The sequence below is a fragment of the Parambassis ranga genome, chromosome 10, assembly GCF_900634625.1.
Source record: "Parambassis ranga chromosome 10, fParRan2.1, whole genome shotgun sequence".
Classification (NCBI taxonomy): Eukaryota; Metazoa; Chordata; class Actinopteri; family Ambassidae; genus Parambassis; species Parambassis ranga.
Genome location: NC_041031.1, coordinates 14,113,537 through 14,139,747, shown reverse-complemented (window position 1 = coordinate 14,139,747; position 26,211 = coordinate 14,113,537). Strand labels below are relative to the sequence as shown.

The 26,211-nt window shown below is 42.1% G+C and overlaps 6 protein-coding genes and 1 non-coding gene across 13 annotated transcripts; 3 read left to right on the top strand and 4 right to left on the bottom strand.

The window, feature by feature from the left end:
• Window positions 1-501: 501 nt before the first annotated feature.
• On the bottom strand, window positions 502-4,839 carry LOC114442516 (inositol-trisphosphate 3-kinase A-like). Its single transcript, XM_028416120.1, has 8 exons — window positions 4,766-4,839; window positions 3,773-4,614; window positions 2,772-2,856; window positions 2,320-2,533; window positions 1,990-2,194; window positions 1,786-1,887; window positions 1,477-1,548; window positions 502-1,386 (listed from the first exon to the last, which is right to left on the bottom strand). Exons 2-8 carry the CDS (start codon window positions 4,598-4,600, stop codon window positions 1,138-1,140), a joined length of 1,755 nt encoding a protein of 584 aa, XP_028271921.1. The 5' UTR covers window positions 4,601-4,614; window positions 4,766-4,839; the 3' UTR covers window positions 502-1,137.
• Window positions 4,840-5,011: 172 nt separating this feature from the next.
• On the bottom strand, window positions 5,012-8,581 carry LOC114442517 (seipin-like). 4 transcript variants are annotated; one of them, XM_028416123.1, is made up of 10 exons: window positions 8,496-8,581; window positions 7,725-7,980; window positions 7,571-7,649; window positions 7,345-7,488; window positions 7,224-7,259; window positions 6,524-6,658; window positions 6,306-6,403; window positions 5,981-6,110; window positions 5,851-5,908; window positions 5,012-5,777 (listed from the first exon to the last, which is right to left on the bottom strand). In XM_028416123.1, exons 2-10 carry the CDS (start codon window positions 7,973-7,975, stop codon window positions 5,674-5,676), a joined length of 1,035 nt encoding a protein of 344 aa, XP_028271924.1. In that variant the 5' UTR covers window positions 7,976-7,980; window positions 8,496-8,581; the 3' UTR covers window positions 5,012-5,673. The 4 variants fall into 4 exon arrangements, with proteins under 4 accessions (XP_028271924.1, XP_028271926.1, XP_028271925.1 ...); XM_028416125.1 differs by having other exon boundaries at window positions 7,868-7,980; XM_028416124.1 differs by having other exon boundaries at window positions 7,868-7,997; window positions 8,496-8,566.
• A 458-nt stretch (window positions 8,582-9,039) lies between these two features.
• Window positions 9,040-10,811, top strand: rnaseh2c (ribonuclease H2, subunit C). Of its 3 annotated transcripts, none has more exons than XM_028416126.1 (5): window positions 9,040-9,115; window positions 9,857-10,011; window positions 10,117-10,229; window positions 10,375-10,494; window positions 10,577-10,811. In XM_028416126.1, the coding sequence occupies exons 2-5, from the start codon at window positions 9,858-9,860 to the stop codon at window positions 10,598-10,600; spliced, it is 411 nt and encodes a 136-aa protein (XP_028271927.1). In that variant the 5' UTR covers window positions 9,040-9,115; window position 9,857; the 3' UTR covers window positions 10,601-10,811. The 3 variants fall into 3 exon arrangements, with proteins under 3 accessions (XP_028271927.1, XP_028271928.1, XP_028271929.1); XM_028416127.1 differs by having other exon boundaries at window positions 9,854-10,011; XM_028416128.1 differs by having other exon boundaries at window positions 9,053-9,112; window positions 9,855-10,011.
• Window positions 10,812-12,166: 1,355 nt separating this feature from the next.
• zbtb3 (zinc finger and BTB domain containing 3) lies at window positions 12,167-15,301 on the bottom strand. Of its 2 annotated transcripts, none has more exons than XM_028416118.1 (4): window positions 15,244-15,301; window positions 14,815-14,950; window positions 13,599-14,407; window positions 12,167-13,395 (listed from the first exon to the last, which is right to left on the bottom strand). In XM_028416118.1, exons 3-4 carry the CDS (start codon window positions 14,402-14,404, stop codon window positions 12,273-12,275), a joined length of 1,929 nt encoding a protein of 642 aa, XP_028271919.1. In that variant the 5' UTR covers window positions 14,405-14,407; window positions 14,815-14,950; window positions 15,244-15,301; the 3' UTR covers window positions 12,167-12,272. The 2 variants fall into 2 exon arrangements, with proteins under 2 accessions (XP_028271919.1, XP_028271920.1); XM_028416119.1 differs by having other exon boundaries at window positions 12,167-13,392.
• A 77-nt stretch (window positions 15,302-15,378) lies between these two features.
• trpt1 (tRNA phosphotransferase 1) lies at window positions 15,379-18,256 on the top strand. Its single transcript, XM_028416504.1, has 7 exons — window positions 15,379-15,585; window positions 15,793-15,874; window positions 16,216-16,385; window positions 16,749-16,926; window positions 17,004-17,060; window positions 17,153-17,263; window positions 17,376-18,256. The coding sequence occupies exons 1-7, from the start codon at window positions 15,517-15,519 to the stop codon at window positions 17,396-17,398; spliced, it is 690 nt and encodes a 229-aa protein (XP_028272305.1). The 5' UTR covers window positions 15,379-15,516; the 3' UTR covers window positions 17,399-18,256.
• Window positions 17,849-25,664, bottom strand: fermt3b (FERM domain containing kindlin 3b). The gene is made up of 15 exons (XM_028416503.1): window positions 25,489-25,664; window positions 24,477-24,601; window positions 23,150-23,383; window positions 21,819-21,935; window positions 21,483-21,651; window positions 21,110-21,212; window positions 20,683-20,790; window positions 20,445-20,579; window positions 20,272-20,318; window positions 19,998-20,122; window positions 19,807-19,913; window positions 19,440-19,661; window positions 19,084-19,208; window positions 18,696-18,837; window positions 17,849-18,567 (listed from the first exon to the last, which is right to left on the bottom strand). Exons 2-15 carry the CDS (start codon window positions 24,598-24,600, stop codon window positions 18,388-18,390), a joined length of 1,938 nt encoding a protein of 645 aa, XP_028272304.1. The 5' UTR covers window position 24,601; window positions 25,489-25,664; the 3' UTR covers window positions 17,849-18,387.
• Window positions 24,102-24,173, top strand: trnaw-cca (transfer RNA tryptophan (anticodon CCA)). The gene has a single exon. It is a non-coding gene; the product is annotated as a tRNA-Trp (tRNA).
• Window positions 25,665-26,211: the final 547 nt, after the last annotated feature.

The following is a 26,211-nucleotide window of genomic DNA, read 5'->3' as shown; positions in this document are numbered from 1 at the left end:
TTGCTGGAGAATCAAAGCAATTCAAAGCTTTGTATGCCTCTGTGTGTGTGTGTGTGTGTGTCAGCCTGTCACCATGGTAACAGCAGAGGAGACCTCAAAAACCACTCCAACTTTGACAGCCTGGCGTGCAGAAAAAATAAGGAATTCAAAAAATCTGAGTACAAGTTTGATAGAGCAGCATCTAATGAGTGTTTTAAGACTAAAATGGCGCCTGTAGCTTAAAATTTGTAGGAGGAAAAAAACATTTGGCAGATGACCCTCGTTGAAGAGCTCTCTCATAGACTCCCATGTTAAAAATGACACAGAAATTGCTTAATATTTGAAAAATTATAATTTTTTGAAAAAAATTGAAGTTGAAAAAAATTGAATATCCTCTGTGAGATTTATTTTCATGTTTATGCTATTAGGATGGCTGTATAAAGACTCCACAGGTAGTTGCATCCATTCTTTATTTCACTTAGCTTACTGTGAGAATGTGACTGTACTGCTTAGAAAAAAGGGAACAAAACATTTCAGCTGCATCATAGGTAAATAATAACAGTAAGTTTGGTTGCTGGGCAACCAAACTAATTAAGACCCTTACAAAACACATCACATCTATGTTAATATATGTTCAGCTGTATTGTAAAGCTAGAGTGTGGAACTCTGCCCCCTATCGGGCAATTAGAGTAATTGCACAAACACTGTTAACGTGGGTATGAAACATGTCTACAGGTTGTATAGTGAAGTTGTAATATGAAGTGCACATAAGAGAAGTTTATTTATACGTCAAAGTTCCTCACTATGGTTCTAGTCTCTTTTTTATGAGCATTTATTTATTGTACGTACTGACTTAAAACAGGAAAACCTGATGCTATAACTATATGTGTGCGATGTCAGCAGGCGAAGAATGTAAATCTCTGGAATATTGGCCTTTAGAAAAGTCTCTTTAAATCTCTCTCTGTACCAAAACACTGTCTTGATGGCACATACCAGATGTGCAACTGCAAGACAACAACACCACATTTATACACACTTCTGCTACACTGGAAAGGAATCCTCATGTTGACTCACCAGTTCAAAGTGTAACAGTTTCTCCATCTCTTACTGAATGTGAGTATCATATAAGGTGTATCACAAACACAACCCAGCTTTCCCTCATGAAACACTCTTTTCTTCGCCACTGCTGTCCTCCTGCTGCCAGGAGGCCACGCCGATGGCCTGGCTCAGAGAAGTGATCAGTGAGGTCAGACCGATGAGGTAGCCGTCTTCCTTGCTCCCCTCAGCCCACGGGACGTTATGATGGATCTCCCTCTTGTCGGGCAGTGGGGTTGTTTTTCCAAAATCTATCATCCACACGCTGGCCTTGCTGTGGTCGTGCACAAAGAGAAGCGAGCTGCCAATCACCTGATCAGGACAAACGCAGATGAAGTGTAAGATGAAGATGAAGCAAGGTGACTGTGAGCTGCTTAAATAGTTCTATCAGTGTAATCCAACCTCATGTGTTCTGAAAAATGATGAATTGCTCAGTGCGTCACTTAGAGCCAGGAGTCTGGAGTGGTATGATCTCTGAGAACAGACATGGGTACATATGTGGTTTAGGACATAAAACGTTATTATTGATTCAAAAAAGCAGAGAAAGGATGTTTCAGGAGGTCAGTGACAGAGATTTGGGAAGTAATTTTACATTTTTATGTATGTTGGGGATTTAGTTTATTGTGTATCTTCTTTGCAGGCTTTTAAATATTATCGTCACATGCATGGCAGGTATCTCTGACCTGTAGTAGCATGACTGACAGAACTGACCAGAGTGTCCAGCTGACTCCTGGTGAAGTAGAGCAACGCATCTGTGACCTGAGACAAAGTTTGAACCTTTCTGAAGTCCCGCTGGACACTGCCATCCTCCATCTGACTCACAGAGACAAAGACACAGCACCAAAGACATGTCACTCTTGTGGAGTGGGCTATTCTTGAGTAACATGAGGTGGAGGTAGTGATATTTATTCCTACCATAATTCCCTCTATCCTGAAGCCCAGCGTGGATGTGGAACTTGTTGCATCCCTCCACTGAAGGTAGCGCCATTTTGTCACCCCTTTCTGAGCATGTTCTTCTGCTGATGGAGCTGATGGGTCCATTTTCACCATTTTCTGGTACATGTCGCTCCGTAGTGTGGCTTTGGTACGGGCCTTCATCAGTTCGTCCTCCTGGTATGTCCTACAAAGAAAACTCCCATACAGTACATCGTACAGCTATGTTCAATTTATAAAAATAAATAAACGTGTTAGTCCTTCACTTGACTGTCTGCTGACATGATGTGTCACCTGTAGAGGAATACTCACCTGACTCCCATTTTGCAGTCCATGATAACAGGCCTCCTCAGGCCACACAGGAGGTCTTCCAGGCGGATGTAGCTGTGCTCCCCTCTGGTGACCAAACCATGGTACTGTGGAACAAAAGGCCTGAGAGGGTCTCTCATAAGGGCCTCCAAACACCTTGCCTCCCCTTCACTGTACAGTTTCAGGACCTCCCCTGCTTTGCTCAGCTGTACGTTACCTGGTGATGCCAGAAAACAGTGAGGTGATACAAAGGGTCAGATTATGTTTACATGGGAGGGCAGGAACTGGTTTCAACATCATAACATAAGGATTCAACTTTCAATCAGTCAAATGTGAGCAATACTGTAACGTCTTAGGCTGTACTGAAAATAACCCCAATCACATGACTAGGTATGGCCACAACAAGTTTTCCACACCTGTGCCTGTGCTTGTAATAGTAACAGAAACACACTCGCCTTGATGTCCAGCCAGCTGGACCCAGGAGCTTTGTCGGCTTAGCGACCAGTGCATCATGGTTAGATAAGTCCTCCAGGACCGGCACTGTGTCAGAAAAGAAGAGCAGATTATGTGTGAATACAGAAAGAGAGAAGGTGGTTTTCCTGTGCTGTACAGGGCGGTCGGTAGTATTTTGGCATGCTGTTCTCAGATTCTTCATCCTAACCCAGGGCAGCCTGTTTTCATCTTTGACAAGGTGTGAAGCAGTATTAATGTGAATAAAGAATACTCATTCATCTTCAGTTCTGTGGCATATTTGTGTCTCAGTGGAACAATTAAATAGACTAGTCTGTAAAGAGCCTTATAAACCAGAGGGCTGGTATGTGGCTTCAACATCCTAAAAGTCCAGTAAACACCCACTTTACACTGTCTGTGTGCTCCTGACCTGTTAAGCGTTTATACGGTTGTTGTCTACAAACAGAATATACCTTAACAGTTATGATCTACTTTGTATATACACAAAACAGCTGTCACAGACATGGCTAGTGAAAAACATAAAAAGTAGAACAGAAGCTGAACTGAGCATGCCCAGAAGAGATATCATCAAAACAAAATTTTAATGAAAAATGCATTAATCCCACAAATTGGAGATGTTCAAGTATTTTGGTCACATACAGTATGTGCATCCTTAGTCTTGTTACAACAGAGCGCCCACTTTTCTGACGATGTGTTCTGCTCCCATGTCCTCTCGCTTGTCTGCTCCCCTCTACTCCCATATCTGCAGCAGCGGCAGCAGCCAGGCATGCAAACAGCATTCAAATCTGACCTTGTCAAAGTCCTCTTTCAAGCTCATGCAAATCACCAGGACCAAAGGTGCAAAGAACAGTTGAGAAATATGGTTTTACTCCACTTCCACGGAAAACCAGAACAGCCACATGCACGGCAGCAGTGCCAGCACGAAAAGCAGTAGCAACTGTTGCTTTAATCTACATGTTTGTGTGTTTCTGTGGAATGATCTCACCTTCTTGAATGTCTTCCTCTTCGATCCGGCATCTTCTCCTTCGCTAAAGACTTCGTCACTCTCTGCTGAGGAGAGATTGATGGAGGAGCAGGACGATGTGGAAGAGGAGGAGTGCAATAGTTTGGAGAGGATCGGATGTGAGGAAGACCACTGATGTGTCGTGGAGCTGTCAGACATTGCTGGCAGCTCCTCAGCCTCTTCATCTTTCCCTGTATTTGTCTCCCCACAACACTCATTTTCCCCTTGTACAGTTGAAATAGGAGATCTCCTCACCTCTTTCTCCTCTACCTTTCTTTCTTTGTCAAAGCTACCACCTTTCTTTCTTTCTCTGTCCTCCTCCTCATCCTGGTCCTCTTCTTTTTCAGTCTCCTCTACTCTTCTTTTTCCACCCCACCTTCCCCTGTCCCAGCCTTCTGTGTCTGCTTCACAGCTTCCCCCTAACCTTTCCCTCCTCCTCATCCTTGACTTTGCCTTCACTCCATCTCTTGCACATCTTGCAATCAGCTCTTCCTTTTCTTCTCTTCCTTGAATTTCTTCACCTCTGTCTTCTCTCATAACCAGGTCATTGTCTCCATCGTCTCCCAGTCCACCTATGCACTGATTGTAAGGAGGGAAGCTTTTCGTTGACAGGAGTTTGGGTCTGGATCTCACTTGGATCTCTCTGCAGCTGCCAGATGACCCTTTACTGATCGACAGATGTTGGTGTGTCTTATCTGACAGACAAGAGTCACTGTCCATGATCTCCATCTTCACCTCCTCCAAGTGGTTTTCATCTGCACTTGCCATTCTTGAGTTCAGTGAGGAGTGTAGATGGTGAACCTGCTCCATGAGCCCAACATGTGCTTGTACAACAAGGAAATGTTTACAAGAGAGGCACCATTGTGAATGTGTTTGAGGAAATGCATTTAAAGTCTAAATGTCTCTCCAACATCAACACATCTAAACTCTCTTAAAATGGTACAAAAGATATACTTGAAGATGAAGCTACCTTACCTTACATGTGTCTTCCAGCCGTTAGCTGCCAGTGCCCGTCAGACAGCAACATCCCTCTGTCACTCTCACTGCTGGTGCCAAACTTTGCATGCAGTGACATCATTAAGTTTCCAAAGCAGCATTCAGGGACAGCTGCTGGAGTTTGGCCAATAGTGCCAAAGGCTAAGAGGACATCCAGGAATGACAACGTCAAACAGCCAGTAGCAGGGTGTCCTCCCTCCAATGACAGACATCCTTTGAACGTGGTTTATTAGTGTGTGCATTAGAATTTAATGAAGAACATAGCTGACAGCATTTAAAAGTGACATTTTAACCAGCAGGGGGCTTTACCTTAGAAATACACTGCCCCACAATCTCATGTTACATAACAAGAAAACAGTTACAGTCAGCATTTTGCATGTTTGCGCATGTACATGTCCAAGCTACGGACACCCATAATTTCAATGCAGATGATTTTCTTTATAACCACAAATGCGAAACAACTTATTTTTATCAGCTCATTGCCAGGAAATGTTGTCACCCTGTTTCTTGCGGTCACACGACAATTCATGGTACCTTTTAATATGCCATTATCAGACATTGATTGACAGCATTTATTCATCTGCAGATCAGTGTGAAGCACATGATACATTTTAAAAAGAATGCATCATCATTGGACAGAAACCGAGGGAACTTATAGAATGAACAAAAAAAAAAAACATCATGGCTATGATGTGGAAAGTAATAATAATGGAAATAAAAGATTTGCATTGAGTAATATTGCCTTAGATGTGTCAATCACAGTGTCCTGACAGAAAACTAAAACGTGAGCGTTAACAGGGGAACAGAGAGCGTGATAAACTCTGACTCAACACCTGAAAACATTTATCAGAATCACTCCCTTCTCTGTGCCCCTCTCCTTCATGGCTTCAGGCTTCCTCTGACTCCTTTATCTCACCCTGACCCTGTGCATTTCTCTGCAGTCTCCAATCTGTGGGGTTTATCAGAGAAGGACCCAGCAGCTCTGCTGTACCTGTCAAAGTATTTGTGTCAGCACAAAAGTGACTGATGCAAATAGCTTGAATAATATAAAGATTTCTTTGTACCTGCTGAATTCTTAACTTCCTCTGGACACTTCTCTGACAGCAGTTCATCTCTTCTGAGCTGTAAACAACAAGAATGCACAGATAAGTCACACTGACTTGGACAAAGTACATGTTGCTCTGCAGCTCTCACCTGGCTTGGACCCCAGGTCACTTTCAGCAGCAGCCTCATGTAGCTGAGGACGAAAAAGACACTGAGGAAGATGAAGTTACTGGTCACACCCACCAAGGCCGATAAGACGGGGAAGTAGAAGAGCAGGTATCTGATGAGGTGACACAGACAGAAACAAAGCTACTGTCAGTGTGTCAGTGGAAGCTTTTTAACATTAAATGATCACCTCACATTTGGACAGTTGTTGTTGCTTTTACAGGCCGATGACATGTTGTTATTTACATCAACCTTATATCAGAAATAGTTGCCTTGCTGCAGGAATGTGTGTCATATAGGTGATTCACACCTCAATCCAGTGAAATGAGCATGAATGTAGAGCTGAGATGAGTAGATCTGCACCTTGTTGGACAGGATCTCGATGACAGCAGTGACTGAGGGAGCATACTAAACAAGTAACAAAAATACACAATATTATATATTGTGACCCAAGCCGTGAACTTGTAAACCAAAGCAGTCAACACCCGCCACCCCCCCCCCCCCATTGTATATCTGCCCACAACTCACAGGGTCGTCGGTGTATTCTGAGAAGAGCTCTACCTCCAGTGCTTGTTTCTGCTCGACTGCTCCGCTCAGAAAAGCTGGGAGGAACAGCAGCGTTCCCAGAGTCCTTAGCAAGTCTGAACGGTACCGCAGCATGCTCTGACCACAATAGTACACACATATTTTAAATTATGGTCTTTTCATGAAAAATATGTTCAGCACAACTCAGATTGGGTTATGTGCTCATGCTGTGTTTTTTTTACTAACAATAAAAGCTGATCTCAGTGGATTAATCAATTCATTCTCACATTTATTAAGTGATTTTACAGAATGTTTGAGATCATGTTTTGTGGCATTTCATTTCTGTCCCAGCTATCTACGGGTACGAGGCGGGGTACACATTGCACAAGTCACCAGTCCATCACAGGGCAACACACACAGACAAACAACCATTCACACTCACACATTGGCCTTCATGTTTCAGTTAAAGATGATCCTCTAAAAGGTGTCTGAATTTGTTAGTTTTATCTAATTTCTATAACTCATCATGAATTTGAATTTGCATTAGTCATCTCAAACATGTGTCCTGAGATCTTGATCACATGAGCGCTGAGATCACCTTCTGTTACAGTGGAGCTGGGCATAAGCATATTAAGCAGCGCTAATCTGACTCTGACCAGGTTTGTGTGATTAAAAGGTTATTATGCGTCAGCGTTGTACTCACAAAGCGAGAGCTGGAGGCGGACAGCAGTTGTCTTGCCTGACAATCACACAGCGAGAATTCAGTAATCAGGACTAAACAGCTATTTGATTTCATGCACTCATGTGTACCATGTGCCACTCACAGTGTGAGCAGACGAGGCCACTTGGCCTCCATCTTGAGCAAAACAGGTCGTCTTTATCAGAAACATCCCCAGCTCCTGATTGGTTGGGGAATCAGGCATCTCCAGCCGCAAAGAGATCCGATAGGCCTGGCCAAATGTCAGCACCTGAATAAACATTAAAATGTTATAATTTTGAAATATTTTTAAATGAATGGATGAATACACACAGACACACACACATACATACAGTTTTCTTGTTTCTCATCAGAGAGATGTTGGCTCGAGGATAAGAGCACAAAAAAGAAGTCGGAGATTCACAGTCTGTTCTGCTGACCAAAACATTAATGAGTGACCCAGAAGACAGAGAAGAATCACAGAAAAACTGATGCAACCAGACACACCTGTAGTAATAGAGCACAGGTGCAGAGAAAGTCGCCTTGGGCATGTAAGAGTAGTAGAAGCTTCCATATAAAAAGGCAGCGAGCCAGAGGAGCAGAAAGACGACTGAAAACACAGTGAAGCCCTGAACAACTCTCTGACGGACCTGTGACATCGCCATGGCGACAGCATCACGTAGCTGCTGCAGCACTTGATCAATGGGAACTGGCGGTTCTTGAGCATCTTCTGAACGCAAATGACTTTCCCGATCCATCAAATCTAAAAAAGCAAAGCAGCTGAAAACCAGACAAAGGACGACTGTAGGAGTCATTAAATGAACACACTGACACACTTCATGGTGGATTAGGTGCTGAAATGATGTGGGGAAAAAAGCCACTTTGTACCAAGTCCCAGAAACTCTGATGATGTTATTAAGACTCACGTCTCAAATCTGAAAAACCACCGGGTCCAATCACAGTCACAAGTAGATGTCTTTTATGTCAGCTGACTCCAAACTGTGTCAACAGTCAGACTGATATTACTAAATGTGCCTAAAAACATTAAAGTTTTAAATTTCTAGGAACTATGGATTATGTTATTTATCGTGAGGCCTAAACACATTTTATAAAACTAACTGAGAACTTGAGATCTCACCTCAAATTTGAATCCATATAAGAAGAATCCAGTTTAGACAACACATGATTATCAAACACTGACATTCAGTTTTTCAGATCAAACATCTAAGTCAGACCTCTGCTCTACATGCCTTTAGCAGTCATCTGTAATAAACTCACCTCTGAGTTCCGTTGGCAAACTTAGCAGCTGTTAGGAAAACACGTCTCCTTTCTCTGAAGTTCCTTCGTCCACGCTTGATGAAATATGAACAGAAGTCTCCTGAGTATCTTGTCCTTGGTGCTTCAAAAGCTGTGATTGGATGCAGTTTAGTCCATCCCACATGGACTGAACTGCCAGCTGTAACAGAGTTCTCTTTGAGAGGAGGAGACTGACTATGCCAGAATTATTATTTACTTATATTACTTTTATTATAGAAGTTAATTGTTATAAAGGTCATATCTGTATCTGCAGCATCCTGCCATGCTCCACCTTTACAGGAGGCTGCCAAAAGATGAATAACGACCAATGACTTGATGAATTCTTAAAAGTTCATAGTTTAGCTATATCAACGTACATGAACAACACAATTAATACTTTCACAAACAGCTCTAATAACAAAGGATCTAACAGCAGTTGGTTGGAAATAATCTTCCACCACGAGGGGGAGACATCTTCTGTTGGAACGAAATAAACCCGCCAAAATATCTGAGCGTAGAAGAAGAAGCTCTCGCGGCGCAGACCGGAAGAGATCCCGGTTTACATTTCATGTCACAGTAACGTGTGGAAAACTGCAAAAAAGGTAATGTTTAAGTTCTGTTTCTGCAAATGCTACGTTAGATATTTACCAGAACGCTCGATAAGAAAGAAACTGAGAGGAAATTCTACTATGAAACAATGATACAGCAACCGAGGCGCTAACTGTAGGAAAAGTCTGCATGGGTTGTTGTCAGAGCCCCTGAACAGACAAGCAGTCAAATCCGTGGACTCAAAAGCAGTTTTTCCATAAAAAGTATTGACATAAAATAGAAGAAGCCCTAAAATGCAATTAAGAAATATGTCTTATTTGTATCCTTATTTTGCGTTCTAGTAATTATCTTGTAATGTGTTTAACTTTGTTGGTGGTTCCTAACTTAGACCCAAACCCAGATTAAAGGTCTTTCAAACTATAATTGGTCAACCTAAAACTAACTTCACAGAAGTTTGGCATTGTCACAGCAGTTACATTCAGTGTTTGAACATTACATTATGATGCAAAGTGTTTAGCAGCTGAAAGACAAGCTCAGCATAAGACAGAGATAAAAAAATATAGAATAAAGTGCTTGTTGTACACATGTAGATCGAGGAGTGTTGACAGGAAACTAATGTAATGTAAAAAGACTTTGGCTTAAGGCATATGGCTGGTAATAGGAACATCAATTAGCCTCTCTGTCTTGCTTGAAGAAAGTTGTCCAGTTGTGTCACCTGCAGCTATAAAAGTATTTTGACTGTTTTGAGGCTAATCAAAGAAAGTGTCATTTGTTCTGCCTTCTTCTGGCAGCAGCATGTCCTGTAACACCAGTGTTACTCATCTTAATGTGTCATCGGTGGACAAAGCCCAGCAAACCCCTGTCCACCTCATGCCCTGTGAGATTGAACACAACGGGCCGGCCAAGGTCTCACAATACTTCGCTGCTACTATGAAAGACCACAAACATGGTACACAGACCACAAGAAGACACACCAAATTTAAAAAGCAGCTTTTAACCCTGCTGTAAAACTTCCTTACAACAATAATGAATGCATTTTTTTTTTGTATTGCAGAGACAACCGTGTCATTTAGAGGGCGTGGGTTGAAGGGGCAGGAGCTCAGCTGTCCACAGGGCTACACTGGCCTGGTTCTGAAAGAGGTCAACAAGCCTGGCTCAGACCAAGAGGTAAGCACCACTGAGACCAGAGACAGCACTGATTGCATGAAGCATAAATTCATATATGAGGAATTTGTTATTGTTGACATGGTGCTAAATTGTGTGTGTGTGTGTGTGTGTGTGTGTGTGTGTGTGTGTGTGCTTGTTTGTTCAGGACAGGACAGTGAAGGTATCTTCTGTATTTAACAAACTGACATACTGGAACCTGGAGACGCCTCCAAATTCAGATGACACAGTGGTGATGGCAATGGATTGGCCTGAGCTGGCTGAGGCAGTGAGTTTTGATCCAAGACAAAAAAAAAAACACAGAGGCAGGTAAACTCACATGTTGATGCTGATATTTTGTTTCTTTACAGATCCATGGGCCAGTAGAGGAATAAAAAGACAGACAGAAAGTCCTGAGGCGGAAGACTGATGTCAACTCAGTGTGTTACAAATAAGATGTACACTTTGTTGGTTACTGACTAACACCTGTAAAAAGCTTTCAAAATAGTAACCTGTCCATTAGGAGTTACTGTTGCAGAGCAATGAGTAACATTTGCTAATATGTTTATGTTTTTTAATGAAAGAAGAAAAATAAAGTCAAACTGACAAAAGAGTTGTTTAAAAAAAAAAAAATCACCATATCTACATGTTGATCTACCAGAAAGTGTTTATTTGACAAGGTAACATTTAGACTTTGCACACTGGCTATTTTAAAAACTATTTAAAAAAACAGACTCATCCAGTTTGAAACTCATGGGTTTGTATAGTCACACTAACACACATGGATCATCATTACACAGAAACACTTCCAAAATGTAAAATAGTGCTGAACAATAGAAAAGTGCCAGTCAGTTAGGCACGGTTTAAATGTAGACATTTAGAGAAGGCAGAAAAATTAATGTTAAATTGTGCTCATACTGAAAGAAGCTACATCACTTCATGATTTAATATCTGTCCTGCAAAGGGAACTGAAAATGTTAACCCATAAAACCCATTTGGCACCATAACATGAGCATGAGCCTGATGGAGGGTGTCGAAGTTTATAGGACATGTGGCACAAAGATAGCACAAGACACGCAAAGTTAAATAATTTACAGTAAGCTTTTGTGTATAATCCTGTACAGGCCACTGGCAGTAAATACTACTGTCGTCAGAATCAGTCAACAGAGACTTTTAACTGGTGATAACTGGGATAAAGAGAGTAGGTAAAGAAAGACCTGTTGGCACAGCTGGCTTCTCTCACTTCTTTTCAAATTGCTACTCATGAAGTGGGACATTAAACCTTTGGGAGGGAAAGCTCACACTGAAAATAATATAATATATAGCACCACCTGATGTCACAATTTTAGGTATTTGCTTGGTGTCTCCATAAATAATACAATTATTATTAGACTTTAATGGCACAGACTCACACTGAAAGATCAAACAAATTACAGCTGATTAAAGTTTAACTTTAAATATCAGCATATAAACATTCGACCTCTGAAGCATTTCTTACAAGTATGTCTGTGACCAATGTTGTACCTGTACACTTGTGGCAACAATGACAAAAACATTTAACATCAGCTGTGAGGTGTCCTTTCATTTTACAAAGAGTAGGGGTCCTGGGAGGAACTGGCTAATATCAAACATGTTTCACCAATCACTGCCAATCCGCTGGTGCTAACTGTGAGAGTATGTGAGAGTATTACCATGTTTCTGTAGTTAAATATCCTTTGTATGAAAAAAAGGCAAGGTGTCTGCTGGGACTCGAGACACACATGGTCTTTTTAGAGAACTTTTGGCAATTTGATTACACTTCTTTAGGCAATATTGCTAATATTGATTTTTAATAAGAAATGTATTATGTATTCATGAGAAAGGGTTTTGAGAAGGTGCAAAACTACCTTTTGTATAATTTTAAAGAAATTCAAAATCAAATATTTTTAAAGTGAGAATCATAAAACAGTCATAGTAAGAAAGAAGGGGAAGGTCGGAGTTTTTTCTTTCAATTGTTTCATACAGAATCACAATAATTGATGATTAAAACAGTATTTGCTGTACTACATAATTCAACATATCAGGACTTTACGTACAATGTGTGTGCTTAAGTACGGAGTTTAACAGTGCGTCAGTGTGTGTGTTCACTAAAGGAGGTGGTGGTGGTTGTGGTGTCAGGGAGGACTCTGTGTCTGCTTTGCTGCGTTTAGCGGGCAGTGTGTGGTCATGAGATTTGCGAATATGTCGGTACAAGTCGCCTGATTGTGTGTAGCTGCGGTAGCAGTAGCGACACTCATAAGGACGTTCGCGTGTGTGCACAATGGCGTGGCGTCTTAGAGTGTACGTGCATGAGAAGGTCTTTCCACAGACACCACATGTTGGGACATCCTCTACAAAGTTCCCCATAGAGTCCTGAAACTCCTGGAAATAGGAAGGAGGATCTGAACGCAGCTGAGATGCAGACGGAGGAACGACTGAGGATGAGAAGGAGGAAGAGTCCTGGGAGGAAGGTCCAGCACCAGAGGAGGAGGAGGGAGAGAGGGGGGAAGAGTAGTCGTTTGGATGGGAGTTCATTTGTGGATGGGAAGAGAGAAACTGAGGGCTGTTGAGCTCCTCTTCCTGGATGTCATCTTCAAACTCATCATCCACCATTACTGGTTCTCTCTCTCTGCTTTCCTCTTTCTCCTCCTCTAGCTCTTCATCAGATATAACAATGGCCTCCACTTTGACTTTTACACTCTCTCTGTCAGTGCCTGTCCTCCCTCTATCTGTGAAAGGATGAGATCTTTCATTCCTAGTGGTGGGGAATCCAGCTCCAGCTCCAGTGTTTCTCTCAGGTCCCCTGAGCACATGGGCTGAAAGAGTAGGGTGAAGGTCTGGGCTTTGGCGTTGGAGTGACACAGCATTCTGGATTTGGATTTGAGGAGGTGCACATTGGGGCACAGAGTGCGTTGGGTTAGTTTGTAGATGTGGGGTCAAAGCTGAAGCTTGGATTAACATGATCATCTGTTGTCCTTTGCCCAGTACACCTCTGTGGTCAGTCTCTGAGGGTTCCCTGATGGAGTCATCACAGGGCAGTCGGAGTTGGGTTAAATGTGTGCTTGGAGAGAGGCTGGATTCTGACAGAGGAAGAGCAACCACTGAGTGACCAGCAGCTTGACTCACTGGGACCAGGGAGGAAGACGATGAAGAAGAGGGCTGCTGGTTACTGCTGTGGCAAAGGAAAATCACCTGTCAGGCTGCTGACTGAACTGCTTTTACAAAAAAACACCATGGAATGCATCTGTCTTAGTCCAAAGTAATATTATTATGTGTCATAATACACTGTATTAAAATAAACCAAAGACTATGCTATTATAATTAAAAAAATAAAAAAAATATATACAATTTGAGAAATTAACAACACACTCATACCTGTATGTCTCAGTGGTGCTACAAGGACTGCAGAGTGCTGATCCCTCTACCTGAACACTGGTCCCTGACCTGGGGTTGGCTCCACAGACAGGGGCAGCCTGGCTACGGCCTTGGGCCTGTTCTCCCCCTGGGGGAAGTGGAGGAGCATCCATTCCTGGCTGGGTGGTGTCAGCAAGGTCAGGGCTCAGAGGAGTCTGAACTCGTGCTTCTAAAGGCCCCCCACCAGTCCGCCGCTCAGACTTCACAGACTCCACCTGACTCCTCTCTGCCACTACGGATACTGACAACAGAGGTGCTGCTATGGTGACTGAATTCGAGTGATCGGCTGCCAAGGCCAGCAGTGTCTCAGGTCCACTGCCCTGTCCTGTCTCTGCTGCTTTCTTCAATCCAGCATTCTCCTCAGAGCGTGTGCTGTCTGCCTCGGCCAGAGGCCCTCGCCTCTGAAGTCGCCTCTTGCATACTCTCACGACCTCATTCATGTGAAGAAAGCTTGCAGCTGCCAGTACGTCTTCCACTGGAGGGGACTCGTCCAGCTGCAGCACACCTTCATACACAAAGTCCAGCAGCAAGCCAAATGCAGCAGATGTGACAATGTCACTGTCCAGGGTGACTGAGCTGCTGGTACTGTTTCCCCCTGGGGAGTCTGAGTAGAACATGTGGAAAAATGGCGAGCAGGAGGCCAAAACAGCCCGGTGAGCCAGGAAACAGGATGAGCCCACCAGGACGGTACAGTCACAGAGGAAGCCCCGCTGACGCTGTGAGCGCAGAGCTGACAGCAGCTGCTGGGAATGCTGAGGAAACTCCATTACCTGCACATTTATTCAAGAAAGACAGCATGTTAAAACTAGTTTAAATTTGATCCCAGCAACAAGTTTCAAAAAAGCTAGGACCACTGCGGTACAGCAGCTCACAGGTTTTGTTTCTGTGGGGGACAGGTCTGTTTCTGTTATGTTTGCAAAGGGGGAGATTAATGCTCTGCACAGCAGCTTTAACTACAGGTATTTAAAAAGGATTATTTATCTGTTTGGGAAAAAATAGACAAATGTTAAATATAACTATGATGTAGTTTTGAGGTTGGCATAGTACATTTTTTGGCCAAGTAAAAATTCACATTAACACATAATCAACACAAAATTGAGAACAACATAAAACATTCATAAAGTTGTAAAATAAAGATTTAACAGAAACAGAAAAACACACAAAACAAAATACTTACGTTGAGTACAGCGTGTCGCTCTTTAAAGGCTGCTTTCTGACAGCTGGGTCGTCAAACTGCCATCATGTCTAACGTTACGTTTCCATGGTGACCAGATTGAATTTTTCGGTCCACTGTCTTCATCCAGGAGCTCAATCTAAACATGTAAAACGTTACATATACATATGAAATAATATGCAGGAAATAAAGCAACAGCACTGCACAAAATACACATATTGTCCAAAAAGGCCAGCGTTACACAGCAGGAACAGCAGGTAGCCTCAAAACATTGCTAACACTAGTTAGCCAAGTTAGCAGTGTTACATTTCTTCATCGGGAGCTACAGCAGCCGCTGTTTGAGGGCTGTGGACTAACCGCAGAGCAGAAACACCCTCTCCTAATGTGAGGTGCATCAAGCCCTTTAGTGGATAAGATGTAATACTTCGTTACCTGCATCCACTCAGACAGACAGCTGCTGTCTGTGTGATGTTTTCCTCCAGGACAAAATGCACCTTTTTTTCTCTGTGGTGCCTGATCTCCGCAGCGGCGGCCGCCACACCGCCACCTACGGGCGGATAACTGGAACTAACAGGAAGTGGAAGCAAACAATCTGCACGTTTGTTGACAGGAGACTGCAAGTGTCCAAGGTTCTTTAAAATTAAAATACAGTTTATGTCCACATATACAACAACTGCAAAACAAACCCTGGAAGACTGAGCGCTAATGGACACCGCGAAAGGGGGAAGAGGAGGCAAAGGAGGAAGAGGAAGGAGAGGAAATCGTTCTGGAGAGGTGAGAGGTTGTAGTCCTAACATAATGAAGCCCTTAACATAATAAGTTGTCTCTTTAATAGTATTTCTGTCTATTTATTCCACCTTTCAGTCAGTATGGATGATTTGGGGTGTTATAATCCAAGTTTCTACCTTTACAGCAGAGCTATAAATAGATCTGCCTTTTAGTGGGTGCATGTGTATCAAGTGAAGCCTCTTCTACTTTCAGGACAGAGATGTCAGCCTGTCCAAATCTATGTCTTATGTGCTTCGTCATGGGGCCAGCAAGATGGGTCTACAGCTGAGTTCAGGTGAGCCGCACAAAATCTGGTAACACAGTCTTGATTTCAAGTATAGACCTTTATTTTTCTATTTTATGGATGGTTGGATTGTTTGGTTTTATTGAAGTGTAGAGTCTATTCCAAACTATGGGTGTGCTCAAAACCATCTATTGCACAGACTTCAGATAATTACAATACCACTTTTAAATACACTTTTACAATGGAGCATTTGAACAGATCTTTTCTGTGATCAGCCTGCTTTTGGAAAAATGTATTTGTCTTTATTCAACCAGATACAACAGGGAAAATGCTGAACATACTAGGATACTGTAAAATGTGACAGATTCTTTGGGTTTCTGTCTCCACCGTAGATGGCTTCCTGTTTGTGGAGGAACTCCTGGCTCACCCACAGTTCCGCTCATACTCATTGGATGACATTGAGAGAGTCGTGGCCACAAATGACAAGCAGCGCTTTAAACTCCAGTCCCACCCAGAGGATGGCCGGCTGCAGATTCGAGCCAATCAGGGTCATTCAGTAGAGGTAGGTAGAGCAGTAAATAGTCTAGGGATGAGACACTGGCAAATCAGAGTAAAGAGTACGGTCGTCTTACTTTTGGTCTTTTAGAACCTAAAACTAAGAGAGCAAAACAGAGGAGAATTTTACAGCTCGTCAAAACACACTCTTGGGACAGTCTGAAAAAAAATTATATTTTAAAAATCCTCTATCTTTTGTTGCACAGACTGAAATGATGGAACATGAGCTGCATCAAAGCCTTGCTGACCTTGGATCATTATTTACTAGTCAGATGTCACCATGAGTGAAACAGAGCCAAGCTATTTTAATGAGCCTTTATGAACCCATCATTAAAAGCTTTATAAATCCTGGTTGCTTTGCTGCCCTCAGGTTATTGATTTGGAGCTAAAACGAGTCCTGACTGGTTCTCCAGACTGTCCTGCTGAGGCTGTTCATGGCTCCTACCTACGCAACTGGAGCTCGATCCAGCAGCAGGGCCTGAGCCGCATGAAGAGGACACACATCCATCTGGCACCAGGCCTGCCAGGGGAGGATGGTGTCATCAGTGGTACATATGTCATCTCAAGCTTGTCAGCTGAACATTTGGAAAAACAAATCCCACAGTGTTGCTTCTTTTCCCACCAGGCATGAGGAGAGACTGTGATCTAGCTGTGTTTATTGATGTCCCCAAAGCTCTCGCTGGTAAGATTAGCCACTGCTGTCAAATACTCCTCTCTGTTTGTGTGGAAATCAATGTCTTACACGTGTTTCCATGTGCGTGTCTGACTGTACAGAGGGTATTGAGTTCTTCTGGTCAGAGAATGGTGTGTTGCTGACTGCAGGCGATGCTGAGGGTAAACTTCTCCCTAAATACTTCAGCAGAGCACTAAGACTGAGACCTACAAGTAAGAAAAAAAACATCACACAAACACTCACTGTTCTATGTGTGTTTGTGAGTCATAGGCTGAAGGGCATCATTCACTTGTTCACTCAGGTCACTCTTGTCTTATGTTTCAGGGAGCATCCTGCCGCTGCACTAACAGCTGAGGACTCTGTGTTGTCATTGGTCAAAACCGGACTCACCTGACCGTGCTACCGTCCCACGGTTGGTCAGTTCCCTTAGTAACAACTGTTTTGCAGGATCCTACTAAGCTGATTTTTATCAGCAACAGTTTGTCTGAGTGGAACAAACAATATGTGTATTTAAATGACAATTCAACATGTTATAGTGGCATATACCACTTGTTATTTATAATATTGAGATCAGTTTCATGTTTGTTGTCATGTGTGGTTAGTCATGTGACTAAGTATGAAACAGCAGAGGAAAAGCAGACACTGTGGTTTAACGGACTGCCTTAACAGTTTCTTGTAAGATATGGACACACGCAGAGTATGTGGAGGGAGATAATTAGTTGGAAGCTTCCTGTGTAAAAAAAAAAACAACAGACATTGCCACCATATGCCACATGCATTAGAAGTGAAAACAAGAGAAAAGTGAACTGCTATATTTATTTTTGTAAATGTTTAAACATTTCATTTCTCAGTTGTAACAGTGTGGCAGTTAGATTCATTTCTAATAAAACTCTAAAGTGATAATGAGGCTGCAGCTCTGGACAAAGCAAGTCGTTCCTTCCTGAGCAGTGCTGATTACAGTTTGTGATAGCTAAAAAAGAAAAGTTGCAGGTGGCTGATTCAGATGTAGATTGTACATTTCTGTGAGTTTGAACATCAAACCTGCTGATCCTGGACCGGATAGCCAACAGTCTGGCCCAGCAGCAGTCCATCCTGAAGGGAGGGGGAAGTCAGCATGACGACCACAGCAGTCTGAACTGTCTGAACGTGTTAAAGTCTGTCACCCACTGATGTGAGCAAAGAATAAATGAGTGATCCTGAACTTGGATGGACTGACAAGCTGGGTTGTAACATATCTATAATGAACAGAATTATCTCATCGTGACCCTTTGTCCTGCTGTCCTTAGAATCCTACACACAGGAGATCTGCTCGGCTGTGAGGCCACATTAATCAATTTCAGAGAGCTTCGTGGCCACCGGTCAGCTTGTAGAAGAGCTCCTCATTGAGTGTGTCACTCTTCTCACGACTCCGCGTCGACATGAATATGTAACCTCCAATGAACTCATGAACGATTTTGCAGTCGGCAGTCACACAGCTGAAGGCAATGTTCACATTCCCTTCAAACTCAATGGCCATCTGGAGGATCAGAAACATAGACGACGGAGACAGAATATAAGTTTGAAGGGATTTAAAGGCATTGTACTAACATTGTGATGTAATCAGCTGTCCTTTATAGAAGCCATTTTACTAATTACATGTCTGACCTGTCGTATGTCCCAGTTGACATTCCACTGCTTCATGTTGTTGTAGCGCCAGGTCTTGACGACATCACCCACCCCGAGGTCGATGCGGATCAGGCGATTTTGGGCAATGCCCAGCACCTCATCTTTTCGGCTACCCTTAAATCTGTTAGGAAAAAATATCCTTTAACCTCCTGTATGAAAAGCACTTTAACCATCCAAACCTGAGACACTATATTTATAATACTACTTAAACAGGAGCATAGGCTGCATTAGAGTGAATTTAAAAATTGACTTATTTTATGTGTTAACAAATACACATCTTAAATTCTGCATTTATGTCATTTCTATTAAAACAAATTATGATTACTGGCCATGAATCAGTTCTGCAAAGCCTTAAACTATACTTAACCTGACAACAACATATGACAGTCCAAAGTCCGGCAGGGCCTGCCAGGTCCGCAGGAAGTGCATCACTGCTTCTGTCAGCGAGAGATGAGCCACATTCTGGTATGCGTCCAAGATACGAGGGGCAAGCTGAAAGAGCAAGCAGAGAACAGAAGGTCAGATGTAATTATATTTTGGCTGCCTTGAGCACAAAGTGTTTGAAGCTGCAGACAGTTCAATTACAACACAATCACTGTACTGTACTGCTTTCAGGGTCACCTCAGCTGGTAGGTTAAATGCCAGACATAGTTTATAAGATCAACAGATACTCTGCTGTAATGTATCCTTTGTAGGTCAAAGTAGAAAATATCTTTCCTGTACCTGTTTGGGTTTGTACTTCTTATGGTACCGTGGTGATACCAGACTGTGAGTATTGATGCTCTCATCACTGGCAGGTGCATTGCCATGGGAACCAGAGTTGGTCTTTTGCATAGCCAGGAAAGAGCGGATGTTCTGGATCTCACTCTTGTAACTGCTGTCTACACGACTCTTTCCTTTGGAGGCCAGCCGACATGCAGCCATCCACTCGGCATACTGCTGCTCCTAGAGAGTGAGAAGCAAGAGACAGACAGAGACACAGGTATGAGCGTGGTCAGAGTTATGATGGCAAGATAAAGATAAAGGTGCCAGTGGAAAAGACTGAATGTTACAGTTAGAGATGTGGAGAGATGTGTATGTGTGGCCTCACGTTCTCACAGCGTAGATAGACCTCATTCATGCCTTCAGGTGCTGGTATCCGCAGTCTGATAAGGAACTTCTGTGCTGCCACATTAACGTCTGGAGCCACCTCACATCCTGTGTGCAGAACAGATATCAAAGACATTCATGGCTCAGCTGCAGACGTATGACACAGACAGGCTTGAATAAAGAGTCTTATACCTTTCAGGTTAATCTGTTGAATGGGCTCTCCAATGCTCTCCTCTTTGCTCTTGAAGTAAGAGATGGAGGTGTCCTGGAACTTAAACCAATACTGCTTGTATCCCTTCAAAGTGAGCCTCTTGGGTCTGAAATGTACAATCACACTGCTCTGTTTAACACACTTTTTGGGGTGTTTTCAGGGTGCCTTATATTAAAACAAAAATTATTTTATTGCTATTATTAATGATTTTTAAAATGGTACCTCATTGCTCCATTTTTAGAAAATAATTCTCACCTGAATATCTTCAGATAGTCATTGAGTTCTGGTGCAGTTATGTTTTCCTGGATGAAAGATGCACATAAAAGAGATTAAATACTGGAGTTTCACTAGAAATTTCCACAAAATACATTGTCTGCTACAGTTTTTCTTGCTCCTTGTAACAGATATGTCAATTCAATGTGACTGACCAGCAACTCAGATGCAGAGCTGCTCTCTCCCTCCATCTTGACCTCCAGGGACTGCAGGGCAGACTCCAGGTCGTCCATGGCTGCACTGGTTGTCAGCATCTGGGGCTCTGACTGAGACACCTTACTGATGTGGTACTGCAAAAAAAAAAATGAACGTAAGAAAGACAGTAGACAGACTTTTAAATTGTGTAATAAAGGAAATGTCTCCTTTATAGATACCCATATTTCCCTGTTCTACCTGCAGAGCTCCAAACAGCATCATCTCCTCCTCAGTGCAGTCAATGTCTTCCAGCAGGATGGCCCAGCGTGCCTGCTCATACAGCTGAGTCAGGCGCACAACATCATACTGCAGAGTGATGGGGGCAAAAAGGATAGGGTGTAAAACACACTAAGATCTCTGTCGAACAGCTTACATACTGAACAGGACCAGAGCCATTTTATGTATGGGAGAGTCATCTCCTTTACTAACTCACAAGATAGTTCTCTATAAATAAAAGTGAATAGTGAATTATTTACACCTGTTTCCGGTCAAGAAGACTCACATTTGATTTCATTATTGGCTAATATGGTATCAATAATATATTAAAAGCTACTGAGGGAATTTTGACCACAACACAATAGCTTTCTGCTAATGGATGCTGATGTGTCAGTTTAGACAAACTTACCTTGGGGTCTATATCATAGAAGGCAAAGTATTTGAAGCGTAGCCAGAGTTTGTCATCTTTTTGAATGCCCTGCTGCATAAGACAGCGGGATGAGTCCAACCACCTGTGAGGGAAAGACACAGAGTAGTAAGTGCTTAAAATGTGATGTATAATGTTTAAACTTTTTTTATATCATTGAAGTGTCAGAGCTTCAGTGCATGTCACAGAAGACTTTTAAACAGGAGGGGTAATCTAATTATAGTCGTAGTGTTGTTTGTATCGTTAGCAGCCAGTGAAAACATGAATGTCTAAGTATTGTAGATGAGCAGCCTGCATGCCTGGATAGCATAACTCATCGTTGCCATGTTGTCAGAGATGTGACTCTGCAGCCTACCTGCCGTTGATGTGAGCCTTGTCCACCACGCTGGCTGGGCGGTACTGCTTAGCAATGGCTTCCGGGGCAGGTGGAGGCTGAGTGACCGACAGCATCTTATAGATGGCCTCCATCTCAGCGGAGTCAGCAAAGTGAGCTGGCATGCCGTTATACAAGCAGGGCCGAGATACTACGAGATGTTGGAGTAAGAGGAGATTTACAGAGGATAATGTTGAAGATTTTAAGAAAAGGAATGAACAGCTTGAAATATAGTGTTTCCACAACTTCATGGAAAGTTCAAACAAACTCAAACATCACTCATGCAAGTCATAACTGTAATGTAAATATAAACGCTACCTGAGGAAAGGGGCACCTCGGTCAGGTCGTAGATCTCTGGTGCCACATCTTTATCTTTCTTCTTCTTCTTTTCCTCCACAGGCTGAAGAAGCGAGAGCTCCTCAGGGTGACGGATGTCTGTGGAGGTAACCAGGTGAAAAATGAATTGTATTTCCCAGTAATACAATGCTTTTATACAACTACTACCACTACCACTTAGGTATGTTCCAATACATACAAACATTTATTTTGCTGCACTTGTGAGAAAACAAATGAACGCTTCCTCTTCTTTAATAATGCATCAGTGTGGCTATAATATTACAGTAATAGCTGTAATACACAACCAGTGTTTCTGTTCTAGTTAACAGCTGATCCTGGGATGCTCTTTACACAGACTCTGTGGTGCAATAAGAGACTCCAGATCAGATGGTTGTGTGTTCAGCAATGAGCCAAAACTGTGAATAAACAGCTAAACTCCTAAGAGCATTCCTAGTGGTTTTTGGTTGTATCACTGATGTCTACCAGTAAACCACCTCTTAATGCTCCCTCTATGATACTACAGTAAGTATAGCCAGTAGATTTCAATAATCAGAGAACCTGTGGTGCAATGGTAGCAGTTCTGACTCCCACTTAAAAGGTTGTGTGTTCAAATCACATCAGGTCAGACTTAAGTCCAGCACATGTCTAGAGTGTGTTTTTGAGTTTCACTGTGTCACACTACTATCAATGGATATGAGTGATGATATCTTTGAGATCTTTGCTATTCTAATGATCTACAGATGGCAGAAAACACAGATGTAAACAGTGCATGGGCACACAACAGAGCTTTAATGTGAGATCGTTCAGATTGTGTTTTTGTCCTTAGTAATGACTCAAGTAACAATATATTTCTGTTTTTCTTGTTAAACAGGCTTCTCTTGTATTATGTGGAAGTGTTTTCTTCATTTTATTTCGTGAGTGCATTCTTCCTCTTCCTCTCTGCTTACCTCCCACTGTAATTTAACTTAAACACTGATCTTCATATATGCACTCTAAGCGTCTTTCTACTGACTGATTTCATTATTTCCCCTCGGACTGCTGCTTTTTAAAACCTTTCCAGTCTGCTGTCACCTCTGGGGGATTTCTGGTAAGGAATTGAGACCAAGAGGTGCCAAATTTAGACTGAATCAAAGTGTGAAGCTGATAGGTCTTGTTTTCTGGCACTGGGGTTTGTCTTGTTGTTATAGTTAGTTAAACTGCAACATATTAATGACTTTTACACATATCAGTGAATAATGAGGTTTGAGAACAAATGTATTCCACGCTGGGTATATTTAGAAATTGTACTAACAGCAAAGAAATTGAAAACTTACTGAGCATCCTGCAGATTTCCATGACAGTCTGGAAGACAGGGCTGGAGAAGCTGACTTGGAGCCTCAGGGTAATGCCATTGGGCAGGCCCAGTTTCAGTGGTTTGTGCTGGGGCATAAAGAGCAGCCGTGCATCGGCATGAATGCCATATTTCTCCAGACTCCAGGCTGTCCGGAGCAACCACTGCTGCTTCTGCTCCCACCACAGGGCATGGTCTGACCAATCACGCTTCATTTCTGCAGGGGAAAGACATGAGACATCTGCCATTAATTGACTTGTTAATAATGATGCAATGGATGTGTTTAATGATATTTTAAGAAATATTAACTTAATTAATTTTATTAATCCCCATAGGGAAATTAGATTGGTGGATGGTGTTGTATTAGAGTGCATTATGTTAAAATGTGTTTTTAATATTGTTTTTAACACAGCAAATACCAGTCAATGTATAACATAGCAGAATCAAACAGAGATCTCAATGCTAAAGCAAAATTATCATCTTTTCAAGCAGGCCCTCAGTGCTGAGGCTGTTGACAGCAGTCACCAGCTTATTCCACAGTGAGTATATTTTTACACGTAGTTTAAGATGTTTTATATTAAGCGCAGCATGATTTTCCATCTTGCGGCCATTTTTTGTGCAAACACAAGGATTAAAGAAGCTGCTCGTGGTCAACACATAACATTCATGCAAACCAAACCATATCGGTGTGTTTTCTCTGACTAAATAGTGAACATTTCCCATAGATGTGAGGAAGATTTGCGTCTTTGACCTAGATAAATAACTCCAGTAGCTTCACTTAGCTAGTGTTGGCCGATTAGCTACTTTCGCTTATTTAGTGGTATTGATAGTTACCATATTTGAATGGTCCAGGTGAGTTGAAACAGGCTGAGGAATAGCCATGTGAGTCGGGGTCAGATGTCACACCCAGTGAAAACGCGATTGTTGACGCAAGTGACTCTGTGGCGCAACGGTAGCGCGTCTGACTCCAGATCAGAAGGTTGCGTGTTCAAATCACGTCAGGGTCAGTTTTTAAGTTTAAGATTAGTGAGACTATTGTCGAGGTTTATCTTTTACACACTGGAGATTTTTCCCCTCTACAGATGTATTTTGTATTGATTTCATAACAAATTGAATGGGCTAGCAATAAATCTGTTAGAAATATGCAGACATATTATATTGTGATTTGTCAGCATCAACACACCATTTCTGTTGTCTTTTCTAAAAGGGAAACAAATTGAGTTCTTTATATTAACTGTTCATCACATAAATTCTTCTGGTCTGTACAGGAAGGCTTAGTATAAAGATTAACAGAAGACAGAGTCACCCACGTGTCTTTTCCACCAGCTTTAGGATAACCCCTCCAATGTGGAGGTCAGACATCACGCTGAGGGTGACAGGTAGGGCGTCTGGCCCCAGGTCCTCCACTATGACTGACAGGTCCCACGCCGCCATGCTGACAGCAAAAGAGTTGGTGAGAAAAATTCAGGACACAGGTCAGACAGAGCATAGTCGACAGAAAAGGAGGGGAAAGCAGGTGAAAAAAACACACACAATGAAACAGTGAGGGGTAGCTTCCATAACACTGTCCAACTGATAACAGACAATAAAAAATGTCTTCCCACCACATTGGTGCTGCACATGTCTGCTGCTCAGACATTTCCATAAAATGTGTTTAAATATATTATGGAGAGTGTTTTGCTGAATATTAGGTTAAATGACTATTTAAAGAGAAAAACCTCTGACAACTAAATAACATGACTTAGGACATTTGAGATATTAAAGAAACAAAAAGAAGGATGCATGATCTGCCAATCACTCTTTAGCCAATCAGCTGTGAGAAAAAAAAATGAGCAATCCACACACACTGGATGGCACGTCCAGTTTGATGAGCACTTCCTGTTTGTGACATTAACTATCACCATGGACGCATACTTCCGCTTTCTGACCCACCCAAAGCTAGCTGTTTATTGCCAATACAGTCCTTATTGTGTGTGTATGAAAGTATAAGATGATTTTACATTTAACTCTGTCTTCTGTCTAACTCTGTCTAACTCTATCTATATGTTCAGAGACAAAGACAGACAAAGACAGTATATACGTGACATGCCTGCACCCGTCTGCACTTTTTGTGGAGGCCTTAACTTTATCTGCACATTTCTTATTATAGATTCAGGTCTATGGCAAGATCATCTTTTTACATTACATTTTATAAAGTTATGTGACCTTATAAATGACCCTAAATCTGTATATTTAATACAGATGGCTCATAGATGCATGCCCTGCACTTTCTCCCAGTCATCCTACTTTCATGCTGTCATACTTACAGACACACACACTTACTGTCAGTCTCCTCTGTCCAAGCTTTGGAGAAATTAAAACTGGGGGACCCGTGTCAGTGTCAGACGAAGTTTCCCAAGTTTTCTGTGAGAAAGTGTGGCAGTTTCTCCTCTCTCAGGCTGGGCGGGTTTGTGGTCTGTGGAGCTGTCTCTGTGCTGCTTGTGTCACCCTTTGTCAAAAAAGCCTTCTTCCTTTTTTTCTTTGTCAGTTTCCGCTAGGCGGAAATGTGAAAATGGCTGAAGCTTTGACTGACAGCCTGAGTGAGTAATACATAACAGGCAACGTGTGCGCATGTTTGTACAGAATATGCAAACAATAGAGAAATTAATGTAATCAAAAATCACACCTAACCATCCTTTTTTAATAGGAATTGCTATCATTCATAGATCAAATTGATTAGTGATCATGTTTGTTGCAACATTAAAAATTGATTGTGTGGAGTAGGCTACACATCCTATCTGCTGTTGCCTTTGTTAAAGTGTCAAATACAATGTCTGTTACTAATAATTAATAATATCCTAAATTAACCCTTTGACACTCCTTCCTTCTTTGACATATCCAAGACCCCGATTACCATGAAAGCCCCATACACATATTATTTACTAAAAATAATTATGTTTTCTTATAATAAATAATTCATCATTGAGGTAATCAAACATTTGAAGGGTTAAAATCCTGAAACTGGTTTAAACTTTGGTAGTTTTGAGCAAGTTTGAAGTAGTTAAA

What these genes read in the sequence shown, in the direction of transcription:
- zbtb3 (XM_028416118.1), bottom strand. Translation starts at nt 14,404, where the DNA reads ATGGAGTTTCCTCAGCATTCCCAGCAGCTGCTGTCAGCTCTGCGCTCA. An exon ending in AGCACCACTGAGACATACAG is followed by an intron (nt 13,396 to 13,598) that starts GTATGAGTGTGT and finishes CCTTTGCCACAG; the next exon opens with CAGTAACCAGCAGCCCTCTT.
- fermt3b (XM_028416503.1), bottom strand. Translation starts at nt 24,600, where the DNA reads ATGGCGGCGTGGGACCTGTCAGTCATAGTGGAGGACCTGGGGCCAGAC. An exon ending in TGCTGTTTGGAGCTCTGCAG is followed by an intron (nt 20,580 to 20,682) that starts GTAGAACAGGGA and finishes TTTTTTTTGCAG; the next exon opens with TACCACATCAGTAAGGTGTC. An exon ending in TCAACAGATTAACCTGAAAG is followed by an intron (nt 19,914 to 19,997) that starts GTATAAGACTCT and finishes TTCTGCACACAG; the next exon opens with GATGTGAGGTGGCTCCAGAC.
- trpt1 (XM_028416504.1), top strand. Translation starts at nt 15,517, where the DNA reads ATGGACACCGCGAAAGGGGGAAGAGGAGGCAAAGGAGGAAGAGGAAGG. An exon ending in TGTCCCCAAAGCTCTCGCTG is followed by an intron (nt 17,061 to 17,152) that starts GTAAGATTAGCC and finishes CTGACTGTACAG; the next exon opens with AGGGTATTGAGTTCTTCTGG. An exon ending in ACTAAGACTGAGACCTACAA is followed by an intron (nt 17,264 to 17,375) that starts GTAAGAAAAAAA and finishes CTTATGTTTCAG; the next exon opens with GGAGCATCCTGCCGCTGCAC.
- rnaseh2c (XM_028416126.1), top strand. Translation starts at nt 9,858, where the DNA reads ATGTCCTGTAACACCAGTGTTACTCATCTTAATGTGTCATCGGTGGAC. An exon ending in TATGAAAGACCACAAACATG is followed by an intron (nt 10,012 to 10,116) that starts GTACACAGACCA and finishes TTTGTATTGCAG; the next exon opens with AGACAACCGTGTCATTTAGA. An exon ending in AGCCTGGCTCAGACCAAGAG is followed by an intron (nt 10,230 to 10,374) that starts GTAAGCACCACT and finishes TTGTTTGTTCAG; the next exon opens with GACAGGACAGTGAAGGTATC.
- LOC114442516 (XM_028416120.1), bottom strand. Translation starts at nt 4,600, where the DNA reads ATGGAGCAGGTTCACCATCTACACTCCTCACTGAACTCAAGAATGGCA. An exon ending in AGAGGAAGACATTCAAGAAG is followed by an intron (nt 2,857 to 3,772) that starts GTGAGATCATTC and finishes TTTCTGACACAG; the next exon opens with TGCCGGTCCTGGAGGACTTA. An exon ending in CATTTTTCAGAACACATGAG is followed by an intron (nt 1,387 to 1,476) that starts GTTGGATTACAC and finishes TGTCCTGATCAG; the next exon opens with GTGATTGGCAGCTCGCTTCT.
- LOC114442517 (XM_028416123.1), bottom strand. Translation starts at nt 7,975, where the DNA reads ATGGATCGGGAAAGTCATTTGCGTTCAGAAGATGCTCAAGAACCGCCA. An exon ending in CCTGTGCTCTATTACTACAG is followed by an intron (nt 7,650 to 7,724) that starts GTGTGTCTGGTT and finishes TTTGGTCAGCAG; the next exon opens with AACAGACTGTGAATCTCCGA. An exon ending in TGATGAGAAACAAGAAAACT is followed by an intron (nt 7,489 to 7,570) that starts GTATGTATGTGT and finishes ATGTTTATTCAG; the next exon opens with GTGCTGACATTTGGCCAGGC.